At 39.2% G+C, this 18,666-nt stretch overlaps 1 protein-coding gene across 1 annotated transcript in view; it reads left to right on the top strand.

The window, feature by feature from the left end:
- The window catches only part of LOC131937335 (doublecortin domain-containing protein 1), a 52,958-nt gene that overhangs the window by 1,439 nt on the left and 32,853 nt on the right, over positions 1 to 18,666 (top strand). Inside the window, exons 2-8 of the mRNA XM_059294650.1 lie at positions 1,411 to 1,581; positions 6,137 to 6,352; positions 6,901 to 6,941; positions 7,040 to 7,146; positions 12,543 to 12,705; positions 15,262 to 15,367; positions 15,448 to 15,547. Coding sequence (XP_059150633.1) covers positions 1,411 to 1,581; positions 6,137 to 6,352; positions 6,901 to 6,941; positions 7,040 to 7,146; positions 12,543 to 12,705; positions 15,262 to 15,367; positions 15,448 to 15,547 — 904 coding nt within the window. The remainder of the gene's footprint in view (positions 1 to 1,410; positions 1,582 to 6,136; positions 6,353 to 6,900; positions 6,942 to 7,039; positions 7,147 to 12,542; positions 12,706 to 15,261; positions 15,368 to 15,447; positions 15,548 to 18,666) is intronic.

Here is an 18,666-nt window from a genome sequence, read left to right as displayed (position 1 = left end):
GAATAATAAACCAAAATCAATGGCTAAGTATATCAATTTAGGCCAGAAATTAACTTTAAATGGTACTGTTTGCGAGCAAGATTTGCAATATAAACAGCAGGCTTCCCATGAATCTCCCACAATAAGTTTTTAAAAAAAAAACAAGAGGGCTGCTAAAGTAAATGAGCTTAGTTGCATCTGATGAAAACATCACTAGTCTTTATTTATTACTGAAAAGTTTTAATACAATTGTTTAAAAACAGGTACATAAATGAAACTGAAACATTTTTGTAACTTTCAAAACATAAATCTTCCTAAAAATGTGAAATAATTACTAAAATTTAATGAGTCACCTTTTTTTCACATTACTAGTCTCCGACGATTTTACACAAAAGATTACCAACTTAAGTATACTCAACTATACTTCCTTGCCTTAATAATACCAATTCCTAATACTATGCGTATCAGAGTATTTTTATAGAACGCACTCTAAAAATAGGTATTGAGAAAACTATATTCGATACCCAATATCTACATAAATAATGAACTTTAATACACAAACTTACGTGCGGTAATAGATAATTAACAGGCTACATTAATAATATTATGTTTAGATTTACTATAGCTATAACAATATATTTAAACGTTATGTCAACATTGAATTTCTAAGAGGAAAAAAATCAAGCAGTCCTGATATTTATTTTTAGATTGCGTTCAACCTACAAAACTGGCGCGTTGTGTGCAAAAGTGGGCTTAAGTTTATTAATATCAATACCTAGGCAGGTTCAGTAGTTCAATTAATAATTTTTAATTTTAGATAGATCTACGTAAAATCTGACAAAACTAGTAATGTGACAGTGACTGATAGGTGACTAATTAAATTTTAGTAATTATGTAGCAGTTTTACGAGCGTTCATATACAAATATGTTCCTTGTACCTGTTTTATTAAAACTTTTCAATAATAGACCTAAATAATTTTAATTAATTTGAATAAAGATTTGCATTGTCTTGGTCAAATACAATCAATGATCTTGTTAACTTATCACTCTTGTCAGCTATCTATTTTTTTTTGTAAATTATACTTAGAGATTCACTCATAATAAACAATTACTAGATCTAGATCTAAATTTAGTGTATTGGGTTTAGAATTTGATTATTCGGCTTACTTAAAAAAATAAATAATAAAATACATGGATTTTAAAAATGAAATGAAATTATTAAAAATCCTAAATGAAAGTAACTAGGTGGTTATGGAATATGGAAAAGAATAGGCTATAGATGATGGCTGCATTTAAATTTGAAATTAAATAATATGTCAAGCCAAATGGAACCAGATGCTGATAGAAATATAGGACTTATCAAAGTAGAAGAACTTTTGGAGCATGTTATAACTGATAACTATTAATGCTGAGCTAATTTTATTTTGAAAGATTGGATTCAAAACTGGAGAGACCGGAGCTTGTACACCTGCCTCCTCACTGCACCAAAACAAAAAGTGAACTCATAAGTTATGAAGACTTGTTAGTCACACAGTACTTAGAAAATCTAAAGCGCCAGAAGACTGTAACAGTTACCAATGTTGATAACCAGAACAGACTACAGTAAGCAGAGGGTCCATCTCTTTCATTTATCATTGAATGTAACACACACACACCTATTCAGTTTCATACTACACAATCAGGCTAAAGACTACACCCACTCATTCATTTGATTCAATACAACACAATCAGGCTAAAGACTACACCCACTCATTCATTTGATTCAATACAGCACAATCAGGCTAAAGACTACACCCACTCATTCATTTGATTCAATACAACACATACATAACACATTTGATTCAATACAACACAATCAGGCTAAAGACTACACCCACTCATTCATTGGATTCAATACAACACAATCAGGCTAAAGACTACACCCACTCATTCATTGGATTCAATACAACACAATCAGGCTAAAGACTACACCCACTCATTCATTTGATTCAATACTACACAATCAGGCTAAAGACTACACCCACTCATTCATTTGATTCAATACAACACAATCAGGCTAAAGACTACACTCACTCATTCATTGGATTCAATACAACACAATCAGGCTAAAGACTACACCCACTCATTCATTTGATTCAATACAACACAATCAGGCTAAAGACTACACCCACTCATTCATTGGATTCAATACAACACAATCAGGCTAAAGACTACACTCACTCATTCATTGGATTCAATACAACACAATCAGGCTAAAGACTACACCCACTCATTCATTTGATTCAATACAACACAATCAGGCTAAAGACTACACCCACTCATTCATTGGATTCAATACAACACAATCAGGCTAAAGACTACACTCACTCATTCATTGGATTCAATACAACACAATCAGGCTAAAGACTACACCCACTCATTCATTGGATTCAATACAACACAATCAGGCTAAAGACTACACTCACTCATTCATTGGATTCAATACAACACAATCAGGCTAAAGACTACACCCACTCATTCATTTGATTCAATACAACACAATCAGGCTAAAGACTACACCCACTCATTCATTTGATTCAATACAACACAATCAGGCTAAAGACTACACCCACTCATTCATTTGATTCAATACAACACAATCAGGCTAAAGACTACACCCACTCATTCATTGGATTCAATACAACACAATCAGGCTAAAGATCACACCCACTCATTCATTTGATTCAATACTACACAATCAGGCTAAAGACTACACCCACTCATTCATTGGATTCAATACAACACAATCAGGCTAAAGACTACACCCACTCATTCATTGGATTCAATACTACACATACATAACACATTGGATTCAATACAGCACAATCAGGCTAAAGACTACACCCACTCATTCATTGGATTCAATACTACACATACATAACACATTGGATTCAATACAACACAATCAGGCTAAAGACTACACCCACTCATTCATTGGATTCAATACTACACATACATAACACATTTGATTCAATACAGCACAATCAGGCTAAAGACTACACCCACTCATTCATTTGATTCAATACAACACAATCAGACTAAAGACTACACTCACTCATTCATTTGATTCAATACAACACAATCAGGCTAAAGACTACACCCACTCATTCATTGGATTCAATACAACACAATCAGGCTAAAGATCACACCCACTCATTCATTTGATTCAATACAACACAATCAGGCTAAAGACTACACCCACTCATTCATTGGATTCAATACAACACAATCAGGCTAAAGACTACACCCACTCATTCATTTGATTCAATACAACACATACATAACACATTGGATTCAATACAACACAATCAGGCTAAAGACTACACCCACTCATTCATTGGATTCAATACTACACATACATAACACATTTGATTCAATACAGCACAATCAGGCTAAAGACTACACCCACTCATTCATTTGATTCAATACAACACAATCAGGCTAAAGACTACACCCACTCATTCATTTGATTCAATACAACACAATCAGGCTAAAGACTACACCCACTCATTCATTTGATTCAATACAACACAATCAGGCTAAAGACTACACCCACTCATTCATTTGATTCAATACAACACAATCAGGCTAAAGACTACACCCACTCATTCATTTGATTCAATACAACACATACATAACACATTTGATTCAATACAACACAATCAGGCTAAAGACTACACCCACTCATTCATTGGATTCAATACAACACAATCAGGCTAAAGACTACACTCACTCATTCATTGGATTCAATACAGCACAATCAGGCTAAAGACTACACCCACTCATTCATTTGATTCAATACAACACAATCAGGCTAAAGACTACACCCACTCATTCATTTGATTCAATACTACACATACATAACACATTGGATTCAATACTACACAATCAGGCTAAAGGCTACACCCACTCATTCATTTGATTCAATACAACACATACATAACACATTTGATTCAATACAACACAATCAGGCTAAAGACTACACCCACTCATTCATTGGATTCAATACAACACAATCAGGCTAAAGACTACACTCACTCATTCATTGGATTCAATACAGCACAATCAGGCTAAAGACTACACCCACTCATTCATTTGATTCAATACAACACAATCAGGCTAAAGACTACACCCACTCATTCATTTGATTCAATACTACACATACATAACACATTGGATTCAATACTACACAATCAGGCTAAAGACTACACCCACTCATTCATTTGATTCAATACAACACATACATAACACATTGGATTCAATACAACACAATCAGGCTAAAGACTACACGCACTCATTCATTGGATTCAATACTACACAATCAGGCTAAAGACTACACCCACTCATTCATTTGATTCAATACAACACAATCAGGCTAAAGACTACACCCACTCATTCATTTGATTCAATACAACACATACATAACACATTTGATTCAATACAACACAATCAGGCTAAAGACTACACCCACTCATTCATTTGATTCAATACAACACAATCAGGCTAAAGACTACACCCACTCATTCATTTGATTCAATACAACACAATCAGGCTAAAGACTACACCCACTCATTCATTTGATTCAATACAACACAATCAGGCTAAAGACTACACCCACTCATTCATTGGATTCAATACTACACAATCAGGCTAAAGACTACACCCACTCATTCATTGGATTCAATACTACACAATCAGGCTAAAGACTACACCCACTCATTCATTGGATTCAATACAACACATACATAACACATTGGATTCAATACAACACAATCAGGCTAAAGACTACACCCACTCATTCATTTGATTCAATACAACACAATCAGGCTAAAGACTACACCCACTCATTCATTTGATTCAATACAACACAATCAGGCTAAAGACTACACCCACTCATTCATTTGATTCAATACAACACAATCAGGCTAAAGACTACACCCACTCATTCATTGGATTCAATACAACACAATCAGGCTAAAGACTACACCCACTCATTCATTGGATTCAATACAACACAATCAGGCTAAAGACTACACCCACTCATTCATTTGATTCAATACAACACATACATAACACATTTGATTCAATACAACACAATCAGGCTAAAGACTACACCCACTCCTTCATTTGATTCAATACAACACAATCAGGCTAAAGACTACACCCACTCATTCATTGGATTCAATACAACACAATCAGGCTAAAGACTACACCCACTCATTCATTTGATTCAATACAACACAATCAGGCTAAAGACTACACCCACTCATTCATTTGATTCAATACAACACAATCAGGCTAAAGACTACACCCACTCATTCATTGGATTCAATACAACACAATCAGGCTAAAGACTACACTCACTCATTCATTGGATTCAATACAACACAATCAGGCTAAAGACTACACCCACTCATTCATTTGATTCAATACAACACAATCAGGCTAAAGACTACACCCACTCATTCATTGGATTCAATACAACACAATCAGGCTAAAGACTACACCCACTCATTCATTTGATTCAATACAACACATACATAACACATTTGATTCAATACAACACAATCAGGCTAAAGACTACACCCACTCATTCATTTGATTCAATACAACACATACATAACACATTTGATTCAATACAACACAATCAGGCTAAAGACTACACCCACTCATTCATTTGATTCAATACAACACAATCAGGCTAAAGACTACACCCACTCATTCATTTGATTCAATACAACACAATCAGGCTAAAGACTACACTCACTCATTCATTTGATTCAATACAACACAATCAGGCTAAAGACTACACTCACTCATTCATTGGATTCAATACAACACAATCAGGCTAAAGACTACACCCACTCATTCATTGGATTCAATACAACACATACATAACACATTGGATTCAATTCTACACAATGATTCAATATCATACATAACACATTTGATTAAATACTACACAAATACATTCAATATCAATTCTACACTCATTTACTCAGTGTTACACAATACCATTATGGGCCATATCACACAGTTTATGCACATCTACACATTTAATTAACATGTTAATCACATTTAATTAATATGTTAATCACATTTTTGCCTGTAATCCCAGAATTCCATTGTCCCCCTACCTTAAAAGTCAGCATAGAAGATATCAGCGACCTGGCTCAGCCGTCTCCAGCAGATACAGCAGCAGGCCAAAGATTGATGAAAAGTTTATTGCAGATCACAACTTGTGGGAACCAGCAACACCAAGACAACCTCAACGCCTGCGACCTGCTAGTGCACAACGCCTGCGACCTGCTAGTGCACCAGTAAAACACAACAGGTATTTTTTATGTAGCTAGTGGGAGGAGCCTATATGTAGTGGGAGGAGCCTATATGTAGTGCAATGTGGAGAGAATATGGGAGGAGCCTGTTGCAGTGAGACTGAGGAAAGGGTGTGCCAACCTATTATGTAACAATCACAATCCATCACATAACAATCACAATCCATCACATAACAATCACAGACCATCACATAACAATCACAGACCATTACATTACAATGACAATCAATCACATAACAATCACAATCCATCACATAACAATCACAGACCATCACATAACAATCACAGACCATCACATAACAATCACAGACCATCACATAACAATCACAATCCATCACATAACAATCACAGACCATCACATAACAATCACAGACCATCACATAACAATCACAGACCATTACATTACAATGACAATCTATCACATAACAATTAGTCCATCACATAACAATCACAATCTATCGTATAACAATCACAGACCATCCTGTAAGAATCACAGAACTGTGGGTAAAACAAAAAAATAACTGGAAAATTTTTCTGTGTTCCTTAGACCCCAATCTGGCATATCTCATAGATCAAGGCCCTTATCTGGTAACTTTTTTTCCACAATTTCATATTTTATTGTTTCTTATGTACATCTTTAATATCAAATGAAACTGAAAATTCTGTTATATTCCTAATTTGACAAGGTCATCGAGTAGGTTTTAAAAAACAGCCTTACATAATCAAGGTCACGGCATACGTCAATGGTTCCAGAGAAAAGTGTGTTAACATGGCTGCCCCTACCATCAAAATTGTAAGATCTCTGGTTGTCATCCTGCTATCGGGTTGTCATCCTACTCTCTGGTTGTCATCCTACTCTCTGGTTGTCATCCTACTCTCTGGTTGTCATCCTACTCTCTGGTTGTCATCCTACTCTCTGGTTGTCATCCTACTCTCTGGTTGTCTTGTCATCCTACTCTCTGGTTGTCGTCCTACTCTCTGGTTGTCATCCTACTCTCTGGTTGTCATCCTACTCTCTGGTTGTCATCCTACTCTCTGGTTGTCATCCTACTCTCTGGTTGTCTTCCTACTCTCTGGTTGTCATCCTACTCTCTGGTTGTCTTGTCATCCTACTCTCTGGTTGTCATCCTACTCTCTGGTTGTCTTGTCATCCTACTCTCTGGTTGTCATCCTACTCTCTGGTTGTCATCCTACTCTCTGGTTGTCATCCTACTCTCTGGTTGTCTTGTCATCCTACTCTCTGGTTGTCATCCTACTCTCTGGTTGTCTTGTCATCCTACTCTCTGGTTGTCATCCTGCTATCGGGTTGTCATCCTACTCTCTGGTTGTCATCCTACTCTCTGGTTGTCATCCTACTCTCTGGTTGTCTTGTCATCCTACTCTCTGGTTGTCATCCTACTCTCTGGTTGTCTTGTCATCCTGCTCTCTGGTTGTCTTCCTACTCTCTGGTTGTCATCCTACTCTCTGGTTGTCATCCTACTCTCTGGTTGTCATCCTACTCTCTGGTTGTCATCCTACTCTCTGGTTGTCATCCTACTCTCTGGTTGTCATCCTACTCTCTGGTTGTCTTGTCATCCTACTCTCTGGTTGTCATCCTACTCTCTGGTTGTCTTCCTACTCTCTGGTTGTCATCCTGCTCTCTGGTTGTCATCCTACTCTCTGGTTGTCATCCTACTCTCTGGTTGTCATCCTACTCTCTGGTTGTCTTGTCATCCTACTCTCTGGTTGTCTTGTCATCCTACTCTCTGGTTGTCTTGTCATCCTACTCTCTGGTTGTCATCCTACTCTCTGGTTGTCATCCTACTCTCTGGTTGTCATCCTACTCTCTGGTTGTCATCCTACTCTCTGGTTGTCATCCTACTCTCTGGTTGTCTTGTCATCCTACTCTCTGGTTGTCATCCTGCTCTCTGGTTGTCATCCTACTCTCTGGTTGTCTTGTCATCCTACTCTCTGGTTGTCATCCTGCTCTCTGGTTGTCTTGTCATCCTACTCTCTGGTTGTCATCCTGCTCTCTGGTTGTCTTCCTACTCTCTGGTTGTCATCCTACTCTCTGGTTGTCATCCTACTCTCTGGTTGTCATCCTACTCTCTGGTTGTCATCCTGCTCTCTGGTTGTCATCCTACTCTCTGGTTGTCATCCTACTCTCTGGTTGTCATCCTGCTCTCTGGTTGTCTTCCTACTCTCTGGTTGTCATCCTACTCTCTGGTTGTCATCCTGCTCTCTGGTTGTCATCCTACTCTCTGGTTGTCATCCTACTCTCTGGTTGTCATCCTGCTCTCTGGTTGTCATCCTACTCTCTGGTTGTCATCCTGCTCTCTGGTTGTCTTCCTACTCTCTGGTTGTCATCCTACTCTCTGGTTGTCATCCTGCTCTCTGGTTGTCATCCTGCTCTCTGGTTGTCATCCTACTCTCTGGTTGTCTTGTCATCCTACTCTCTGGTTGTCTTGTCATCCTACTCTCTGGTTGTCATCCTACTCTCTGGTTGTCATCCTACTCTCTGGTTGTCATCCTACTCTCTGGTTGTCTTGTCATCCTACTCTCTGGTTGTCATCCTACTCTCTGGTTGTCATCCTACTCTCTGGTTGTCATCCTGCTCTCTGGTTGTCATCCTGCTCTCTGGTTGTCATCCTACTCTCTGGTTGTCTTGTCATCCTACTCTCTGGTTGTCTTGTCATCCTACTCTCTGGTTGTCATCCTACTCTCTGGTTGTCTTGTCATCCTACTCTCTGGTTGTCATCCTACTCTCTGGTTGTCATCCTACTCTCTGGTTGTCTTGTCATCCTACTCTCTGGTTGTCATCCTACTCTCTGTCTTGTCATCCTACTCTCTGGTTGTCATCCTACTCTCTGTCTTGTCATCCTACTCTCTGGTTGTCATCCTACTCTCTGGTTGTCATCCTACTCTCTGGTTGTCATCCTACTCTCTGGTTGTCATCCTACTCTCTGGTTGTCATCCTACTCTCTGGTTGTCATCCTACTCTCTGGTTGTCATCCTACTCTCTGGTTGTCATCCTACTCTCTGGTTGTCTTCCTACTCTCTGGTTGTCTTGTCATCCTACTCTCTGGTTGTCATCCTACTCTCTGGTTGTCTTGTCATCCTACTCTCTGGTTGTCATCCTACTCTCTGGTTGTCTTGTCATCCTACTCTCTGGTTGTCATCCTACTCTCTGGTTGTCATCCTACCCTCTGGTTGTCATCCTACTCTCTGGTTGTCATCCTACTCTCTGGTTGTCATCCTACTCTCTGGTTGTCATCCTACTCTCTGGTTGTCATCCTACTCTCTGGTTGTCATCCTACTCTCTGGTTGTCATCCTACTCTCTGGTTGTCATCCTACTCTCTGGTTGTCATCCTGCTCTCTGGTTGTCTTCCTACTCTCTGGTTGTCATCCTACTCTCTGGTTGTCATCCTACTCTCTGGTTGTCATCCTACTCTCTGGTTGTCATCCTACTCTCTGGTTGTCTTGTCATCCTACTCTCTGGTTGTCATCCTACTCTCTGGTTGTCATCCTGCTCTCTGGTTGTCATCCTGCTCTCTGGTTGTCATCCTACTCTCTGGTTGTCTTGTCATCCTACTCTCTGGTTGTCTTGTCATCCTACTCTCTGGTTGTCTTCCTACTCTCTGGTTGTCATCCTACTCTCTGGTTGTCATCCTGCTCTCTGGTTGTCATCCTGCTCTCTGGTTGTCATCCTACTCTCTGGTTGTCTTGTCATCCTACTCTCTGGTTGTCTTGTCATCCTACTCTCTGGTTGTCATCCTACTCTCTGGTTGTCATCCTACTCTCTGGTTGTCATCCTACTCTCTGGTTGTCTTGTCATCCTACTCTCTGGTTGTCTTGTCATCCTACTCTCTGGTTGTCATCCTACTCTCTGGTTGTCATCCTACTCTCTGGTTGTCATCCTACTCTCTGGTTGTCATCCTACTCTCTGGTTGTCATCCTACTCTCTGGTTGTCATCCTACTCTCTGGTTGTCATCCTACTCTCTGGTTGTCATCCTGCTCTCTGGTTGTCATCCTACTCTCTGGTTGTCTTGTCATCCTACTCTCTGGTTGTCATCCTACTCTCTGGTTGTCATCCTACTCTCTGGTTGTCATCCTACTCTCTGGTTGTCTTGTCATCCTACTCTCTGGTTGTCATCCTACTCTCTGGTTGTCTTGTCATCCTACTCTCTGGTTGTCTTGTCATCCTGCTCTCTGGTTGTCATCCTACTCTCTGGTTGTCATCCTACTCTCTGGTTGTCATTCTACTCTCTGGTTGTCTTGTCATCCTGCTCTCTGGTTGTCATCCTGCTATCTGGTTGTCATCCTACTCTCTGGTTGTCTTGTCATCCTACTCTCTGGTTGTCATCCTACTCTCTGGTTGTCTTGTCATCCTGCTCTCTGGTTGTCATCCTACTCTCTGGTTGTCATCCTACTCTCTGGTTGTCATCCTACTCTCTGGTTGTCTTGTCATCCTACTCTCTGGTTGTCATCCTACTCTCTGGTTGTCTTGTCATCCTACTCTCTGGTTGTCATCCTACTCTCTGGTTGTCATCCTACTCTCTGGTTGTCTTGTCATCCTACTCTCTGGTTGTCTTGTCATCCTACTCTCTGGTTGTCTTGTCATCCTACTCTCTGGTTGTCTTGTCATCCTACTCTCTGGTTGTCTTGTCATCCTACTCTCTGGTTGTCTTGTCATCCTACTCTCTGGTTGTCTTGTCATCCTACTCTCTGGTTGTCATCCTACTCTCTGGTTGTCATCCTGCTCTCTGGTTGTCATCCTACTCTCTGGTTGTCATCCTACTCTCTGGTTGTCTTGTCATCCTACTCTCTGGTTGTCATCCTACTCTCTGGTTGTCATCCTACTCTCTGGTTGTCATCCTACTCTCTGGTTGTCTTGTCATCCTACTCTCTGGTTGTCATCCTACTCTCTGGTTGTCTTGTCATCCTACTCTCTGGTTGTCTTGTCATCCTACTCTCTGGTTGTCTTGTCATCCTACTCTCTGGTTGTCTTGTCATCCTACTCTCTGGTTGTCTTGTCATCCTACTCTCTGGTTGTCTTGTCATCCTACTCTCTGGTTGTCTTGTCATCCTACTCTCTGGTTGTCTTCCTACTCTCTGGTTGTCATCCTACTCTCTGGTTGTCTTGTCATCCTACTCTCTGGTTGTCATCCTACTCTCTGGTTGTCATCCTACTCTCTGGTTGTCATCCTACTCTCTGGTTGTCATCCTACTCTCTGGTTGTCATCCTACTCTCTGGTTGTCATCCTACTCTCTGGTTGTCATCCTACTCTCTGGTTGTCATCCTACTCTCTGGTTGTCATCCTACTCTCTGGTTGTCATCCTACTCTCTGGTTGTCATCCTACTCTCTGGTTGTCATCCTACTCTCTGGTTGTCTTGTCATCCTACTCTCTGGTTGTCATCCTACTCTCTGGTTGTCATCCTACTCTCTGGTTGTCTTGTCATCCTACTCTCTGGTTGTCATCCTACTCTCTGGTTGTCTTGTCATCCTACTCTCTGGTTGTCATCCTACTCTCTGGTTGTCATCCTACTCTCTGGTTGTCTTGTCATCCTACTCTCTGGTTGTCTTGTCATCCTACTCTCTGGTTGTCATCCTACTCTCTGGTTGTCATCCTACTCTCTGGTTGTCATCCTACTCTCTGGTTGTCTTGTCATCCTACTCTCTGGTTGTCATCCTACTCTCTGGTTGTCATCCTACTCTCTGGTTGTCATCCTACTCTCTGGTTGTCTTGTCATCCTACTCTCTGGTTGTCATCCTACTCTCTGGTTGTCATCCTACTCTCTGGTTGTCATCCTACTCTCTGGTTGTCTTGTCATCCTACTCTCTGGTTGTCATCCTACTCTCTGGTTGTCATCCTACTCTCTGGTTGTCATCCTACTCTCTGGTTGTCTTGTCATCCTACTCTCTAGTTTTCATCCTACTCTCTGGTTGTCATCCTACTCTCTGGTTGTCATCCTACTCTCTGGTTGTCATCCTACTCTCTGGTTGTCTTGTCATCCTACTCTCTGGTTGTCATCCTACTCTCTGGTTGTCATCCTACTCTCTGGTTGTCTTGTCATCCTACTCTCTGGTTGTCATCCTACTCTCTGGTTGTCATCCTACTCTCTGGTTGTCATCCTACTCTCTGGTTGTCATCCTACTCTCTGGTTGTCTTGTCATCCTACTCTCTGGTTGTCATCCTGGTTGTCCAGCTGTGTGAGATGGCAACAGAAAAGCTGGGCCTGCCATTTGCTGCACGTAGAGTGTTCCTAGAGGAGGGTGTGGAGGTCTTCTCTGGCCAGGACATCCCCCAGTACCAGGACGTCTACATCTCAATGGGGGAGAACTTCAAGGATCCTTACCACACAGCTCAAAGTATGCTTTACCTCAGTAGACCACATACAAAGTATGCTTTACCTCAGTAGACCACATACAGCTCAAAGTATGTATGCTTTACCTCAGTAGACCACATACAAAGTATGCTTTACCTCAGTAGACCACATACAAAGTATGCTTTACCTCAGTAGACCACATACAGCTCAAAGTATGCTTTACCTCAGTAGACCACATACAAAGTATGCTTTACCTCAGTAGACCACATACAAAGTATGCTTTACCTCAGTAGACCACATACAAAGTATGCTTTACCTCAGTAGACCACATACAGCTCAAAGTATGCTTTACCTCAGTAGACCACATACAAAGTATGCTTTACCTCAGTAGACCACATACAAAGTATGCTTTACCTCAGTAGACCACATACAGCTCAAAGTATGCTTTACCTCAGTAGACCACATACAAAGTATGCTTTACCTCAGTAGACCAAAGTATGCTTTACCTCAGTAGACCACATACAGCTCAAAGTATGCTTTACCTCAGTAGACCACATACAAAGTATGCTTTACCTCAGTAGACCACATACAGCTCAAAGTATGCTTTACCTCAGTAGACCACATACAGCTCAAAGTATGCTTTACCTCAGTAGACCACATACAGCTCAAAGTATGCTTTACCTCAGTAGACCACATACAAAGTATGCTTTACCTCAGTAGACCACATACAGCTCAAAGTATGCTTTACCTCAGTAGACCACATACAAAGTATGCTTTACCTCAGTAGACCACATACAGCTCAAAGTATGCTTTACCTCAGTAGACCACATACAAAGTATGCTTTACCTCAGTAGACCACATACAGCTCAAAGTATGCTTTACCTCAGTAGACCACATACAAAGTATGCTTTACCTCAGTAGACCACATACAGCTCAAAGTATGCTTTACCTCAGTAGACCACATACAAAGTATGCTTTACCTCAGTAGACCACATACAGCTCAAAGTATGCTTTACCTCAGTAGACCACATACAAAGTATGCTTTACCTCAGTAGACCACATACAAAGTATGCTTTACCTCAGTAGACCACATACAGCTCAAAGTATGCTTTACCTCAGTAGACCACATACAGCTCAAAGTATGCTTTACCTCAGTAGACCACATACAAAGTATGCTTTACCTCAGTAGACCACATACAGCTCAAAGTATGCTTTACCTCAGTAGACCACATACAGCTCAAAGTATGCTTTACCTCAGTAGACCACATACAAAGTATGCTTTACCTCAGTAGACCACATACAAAGTATGCTTTACCTCAGTAGACCACATACAGCTCAAAGTATGCTTTACCTCAGTAGATAACATACAAAGTATGCTTTACCTCAGTAGACCACATACAGCTCAAAGTATGCTTTACCTCAGTAGACCACATACAGCTCAAAGTATGCTTTACCTCAGTAGACCACATACAGCTCAAGGTATGCTTTACCTCAGTAGACCAAAGTATGCTTTACCTCAGTAGACCACATACAAAGTATGCTTTACCTCAGTAGACCACATACAAAGTATGCTTTACCTCAGTAGACCACATACAAAGTATGCTTTACCTTAGTAGACCACAGACAGCTCAAAGTATGCTTTACCTCAGTAGACCACATACAAAGTATGCTTTACCTCAGTAGACCACATACAGCTCAAAGTATGCTTTACCTCAGTAGACAACATACAAAGTATGCTTTACCTAAGTAGACCACATACAAAGTATGCTTTACCTCAGTAGACCACATACAGCTCAAAGTATGCTTTACCTCAGTAGACCACATACAGCTCAAAGTATGCTTTACCTAAGTAGACCACATACAAAGTATGCTTTACCTCAGTAGACCACATACAGCTCAAAGTATGCTTTACATCAGTAGACCACATACAGCTTAAAGTATGCTTTACCTCAGTAGACCACATACAAAGTATGCTTTACCTCAGTAGACCACATACAAAGTATGCTTTACCTCAGTAAACCACATACAGCTCAAAGTATGCTTTACCTCAGTAGACCACATACAGCTCAAAGTATGCTTTACCTCAGTAGACCACATACAGCTCAAAGTATGCTTTACCTCAGTAGACCACATACAAAGTATGCTTTACCTGATCAGATATAATTTACCTGACCATATATAATTGACCTGATCAGATATAATTTACCTATCAGATATAATTTACCTGACCAGATATAATTTACCTGATCAGATATAATTTACCTGATCAGATGTAATTTACCTGATCAGATATAATTTACCTATCAGATATAATTTACCTGATCAGATATAATTTACCTGATCAGATATAATTTACCTGATCAGATGTAATTTACCTGATCAGATATAATTTACCTGACCAGATATAATTTACTTGACCAGATATAATTTACCTGATCAGATATAATTTACCTGACCAGATATAATTTACCTGATCAGATATAATTTACCTGACCAGATATAATTTACCTGACCAGATATAATTTATACCTGACCAAGTAAGATCTATCTGACCAGATCTAATTCAGCTATGATTTCATTAATATGAAATTTTCTAAAGGAAATGTTATCATTCGCAACAAGTCTGTGTGGAGTTTGGGAGGAGTTATCCTGCCTGAGCAGAGACACACAAAAGGGAGGAGAACTCTGATGTCAAAACGCATGAGGTAATTTTTTTTTTTCAGACGGATCTTTGTTGGTTTCAAAATTAAATGTTTTTCTGATACTAAATAACATGTAACCCTAGAACTTTGTGTGAGAACAAGAAAGTCCGGATCATTATCTACAAGAATGGTAGCAGCACAGATCCTGCAGAAGTTGTTGCAGATTTGAAGAACATGACTGATGTAAGAGTTGTGTGTGAATTAAAGAACATGACTGATGTAAGAGTTGTGTGTGACATGACTGATGTAAGGGTTGTGTGTGAATTAAAGAACATGACTGATGTAAGAGTTGTGTGTGAATTAAAGAACATGACTGATGTAAGAGTTGTGTGTGAATTAAAGAACATGACTGATGTAAGGGTTGTGTGTGACATGACTGATGTAAGGGTTGTGTGTGAATTAAAGAACATGACTGATGTAAGGGTTGTGTGTGAATTAAAGAACATGACTGATGTAAGAGTTGTGTGTGACATGACTGATGTAAGAGTTGTGTGTGACATGACTGATGTAAGGGTTGTGTGTGAATTAAAGAACATGACTGATGTAAGGGTTGTGTGTGAATTAAAGAACATGACTGATGTAAGGGTTGTGTGTGAATTAAAGAACATGACTGATGTAAGAGTTGTGTGTGACATGACTGATGTAAGAGTTGTGTGTGAATTAAAGAACATGACTGATGTAAGGGTTGTGTGTGAATTAAAGAACATGACTGATGTAAGAGTTGTGTGTGAATTAAAGAACATGACTGATGTAAGGGTTGTGTGTGAATTAAAGAACATGACTGATGTAAGGGTTGTGTGTGAATTAAAGAACATGACTGATGTAAGAGTTGTGTGAATTAAAGAACATGACTGATGTAAGGGTTGTGTGTGACATGACTGATGTAAGGGTTGTGTGTGAATTAAAGAACATGACTGATGTAAGGGTTGTGTGTGAATTAAAGAACATGACTGATGTAAGAGTTGTGTGAATTAAAGAACATGACTGATGTAAGAGTTGTGTGTGAATTAAAGAACATGACTGATGTAAGGGTTGTGTGTGAATTAAAGAACATGACTGATGTAAGAGTTGTGTGAATTAAAGAACATGACTGATGTAAGGGTTGTGTGAATTAAAGAACATGACTGATGTAAGAGTTGTGTGTGAATTAAAGAACATGACTGATGTAAGAGTTGTGTGTGAATTAAAGAACATGACTGATGTAAGGGTTGTGTGTGAATTAAAGAACATGACTGATGTAAGGGTTGTGTGTGAATTAAAGAACATGACTGATGTAAGGGTTGTGTGTGACATGACTGATGTAAGAGTTGTGTGTGAATTAAAGAACAAGACTGATGTAAGAGTTGTGTGTGAATTAAAGAACATGACTGATGTAAGGGTTGTGTGTGAATTAAAGAACATGACTGATGTAAGGGTTGTGTGTGAATTAAAGAACATGACTGATGTAAGGGTTGTGTGTGACATGACTGATGTAAGAGTTGTGTGTGAATTAAAGAACATGACTGATGTAAGAGTTGTGTGTGAATTAAAGAACATGACTGATGTAAGGGTTGTGTGAATTAAAGAACATGACTGATGTAAGAGTTGTGTGAATTAAAGAACATGACTGATGTAAGAGTTGTGTGTGACATGACTGATGTAAGGGTTGTGTGTGAATTAAAGAACATAACTGATGTAAGGGTTGTGTGTGAATTAAAGAACATGACTGATGTAAGAGTTGTGTGAATTAAAGAACATGACTGATGTAAGAGTTGTGTGTGAATTAAAGAACATGACTGATGTAAGGGTTGTGTGTGACATGACTGATGTAAGGGTTGTGTGTGAATTAAAGAACATGACTGATGTAAGGGTTGTGTGTGAATTAAAGAACATGACTGATGTAAGAGTTGTGTGAATTAAAGAACATGACTGATGTAAGAGTTGTGTGTGAATTAAAGAACATGACTGATGTAAGAGTTGTGTGTGAATTAAAGAACATGACTGATGAAAGAGTTGTGTGTGACATGACTGATGTAAGAGTTGTGTGAATTAAAGAACATGACTGATGTAAGGGTTGTGTGTGACATGACTGATGTAAGAGTTGTGTGTGAATTAAAGAACATGACTGATGTAAGGGTTGTGTGTGAATTAAAGAACATGACTGATGTAAGAGTTGTGTGTGAATTAAAGAACATGACTGATGTAAGAGTTGTGTGAATTAAAGAACATGACTGATGTAAGAGTTGTGTGTGACATGACTGATGTAAGAGTTGTGTGAATTAAAGAACATGACTGATGTAAGGGTTGTGTGTGAATTAAAGAGCTTGTTAGGGGTAATAGAGAGGAAGGCATGAATGTTGATGTTTATAAAGTAGAGAGCAACTGAAGAAGGCATGAATGTTGATGTTTATAAAGTAGAGAGCAACTGAAGAAGGCATGAATGTTGATGTTTATAAAGTAGAGAGCAACTGAAGAAGGCATGAATGTTGATGTTTATAAAGTAGAGAGCAACTGAAGAAGGCATGAATGTTGATGTTTATAAAGTAGAGAGCAACTGAAGAAGGCATGAATGTTGATGTTTATAAAGTAGAGAGCAACTGAAGAAGGCATGAATGTTGATGTTTATAAAGTAGAGAGCAACTGAAGAAGGCATGAATGTTGATGTTTATAAAGTAGAGAGCAACTGAAGAAGGCATGAATGTTGATGTTTATAAAGTAGAGAGCAACTGAAGAAGGCATGAATGTTGATGTTTATAAAGTAGAGAGCAACTGAAGAAGGCATGAATGTTGATGTTTATAAAGTAGAGAGCAACTGAAGAAGGCATGAATGTTGATGTTTATAAAGTAGAGAGCAACTGAAGAAGGCATGAATGTTGATGTTTATAAAGTAGAGAGCAACTGAAGAAGGCATGAATGTTGATGTTTATAAAGTAGAGAGCAACTGAAGAAGGCATGAATGTTGATGTTTATAAAGTAGAGAGCAACTGAAGAAGGCATGAATGTTGATGTTTATAAAGTAGAGAGCAACTGAAGAAGGCATGAATGTTGATGTTTATAAAGTAGAGAGCAACTGAAGAAGGCATGAATGTTGATGTTTATAAAGTAGAGAGCAACTGAAGAAGGCATGAATGTTGATGTTTATAAAGTAGAGAGCAACTGAAGAAGGCATGAATGTTGATGTTTATAAAGTAGAGAGCAACTGAAGAAGGCATGAATGTTGATGTTTATAAAGTAGAGAGCAACTGAAGAAGGCATGAATGTTGATGTTTATAAAGTAGAGAGCAACTGAAGAAGGCATGAATGTTGATGTTTATAAAGTAGAG

The sequence above is a fragment of the Physella acuta genome, unplaced genomic scaffold, assembly GCF_028476545.2.
Source record: "Physella acuta isolate Inbredline_101_S28 unplaced genomic scaffold, ASM2847654v3 ptg000208l, whole genome shotgun sequence".
In the NCBI taxonomy this organism is placed as follows: Eukaryota; Metazoa; Mollusca; class Gastropoda; family Physidae; genus Physella; species Physella acuta.
The sequence above is the reverse complement of the archived record's forward strand: the minus strand, read 5'-3'. Positions and strand labels throughout refer to the sequence as shown.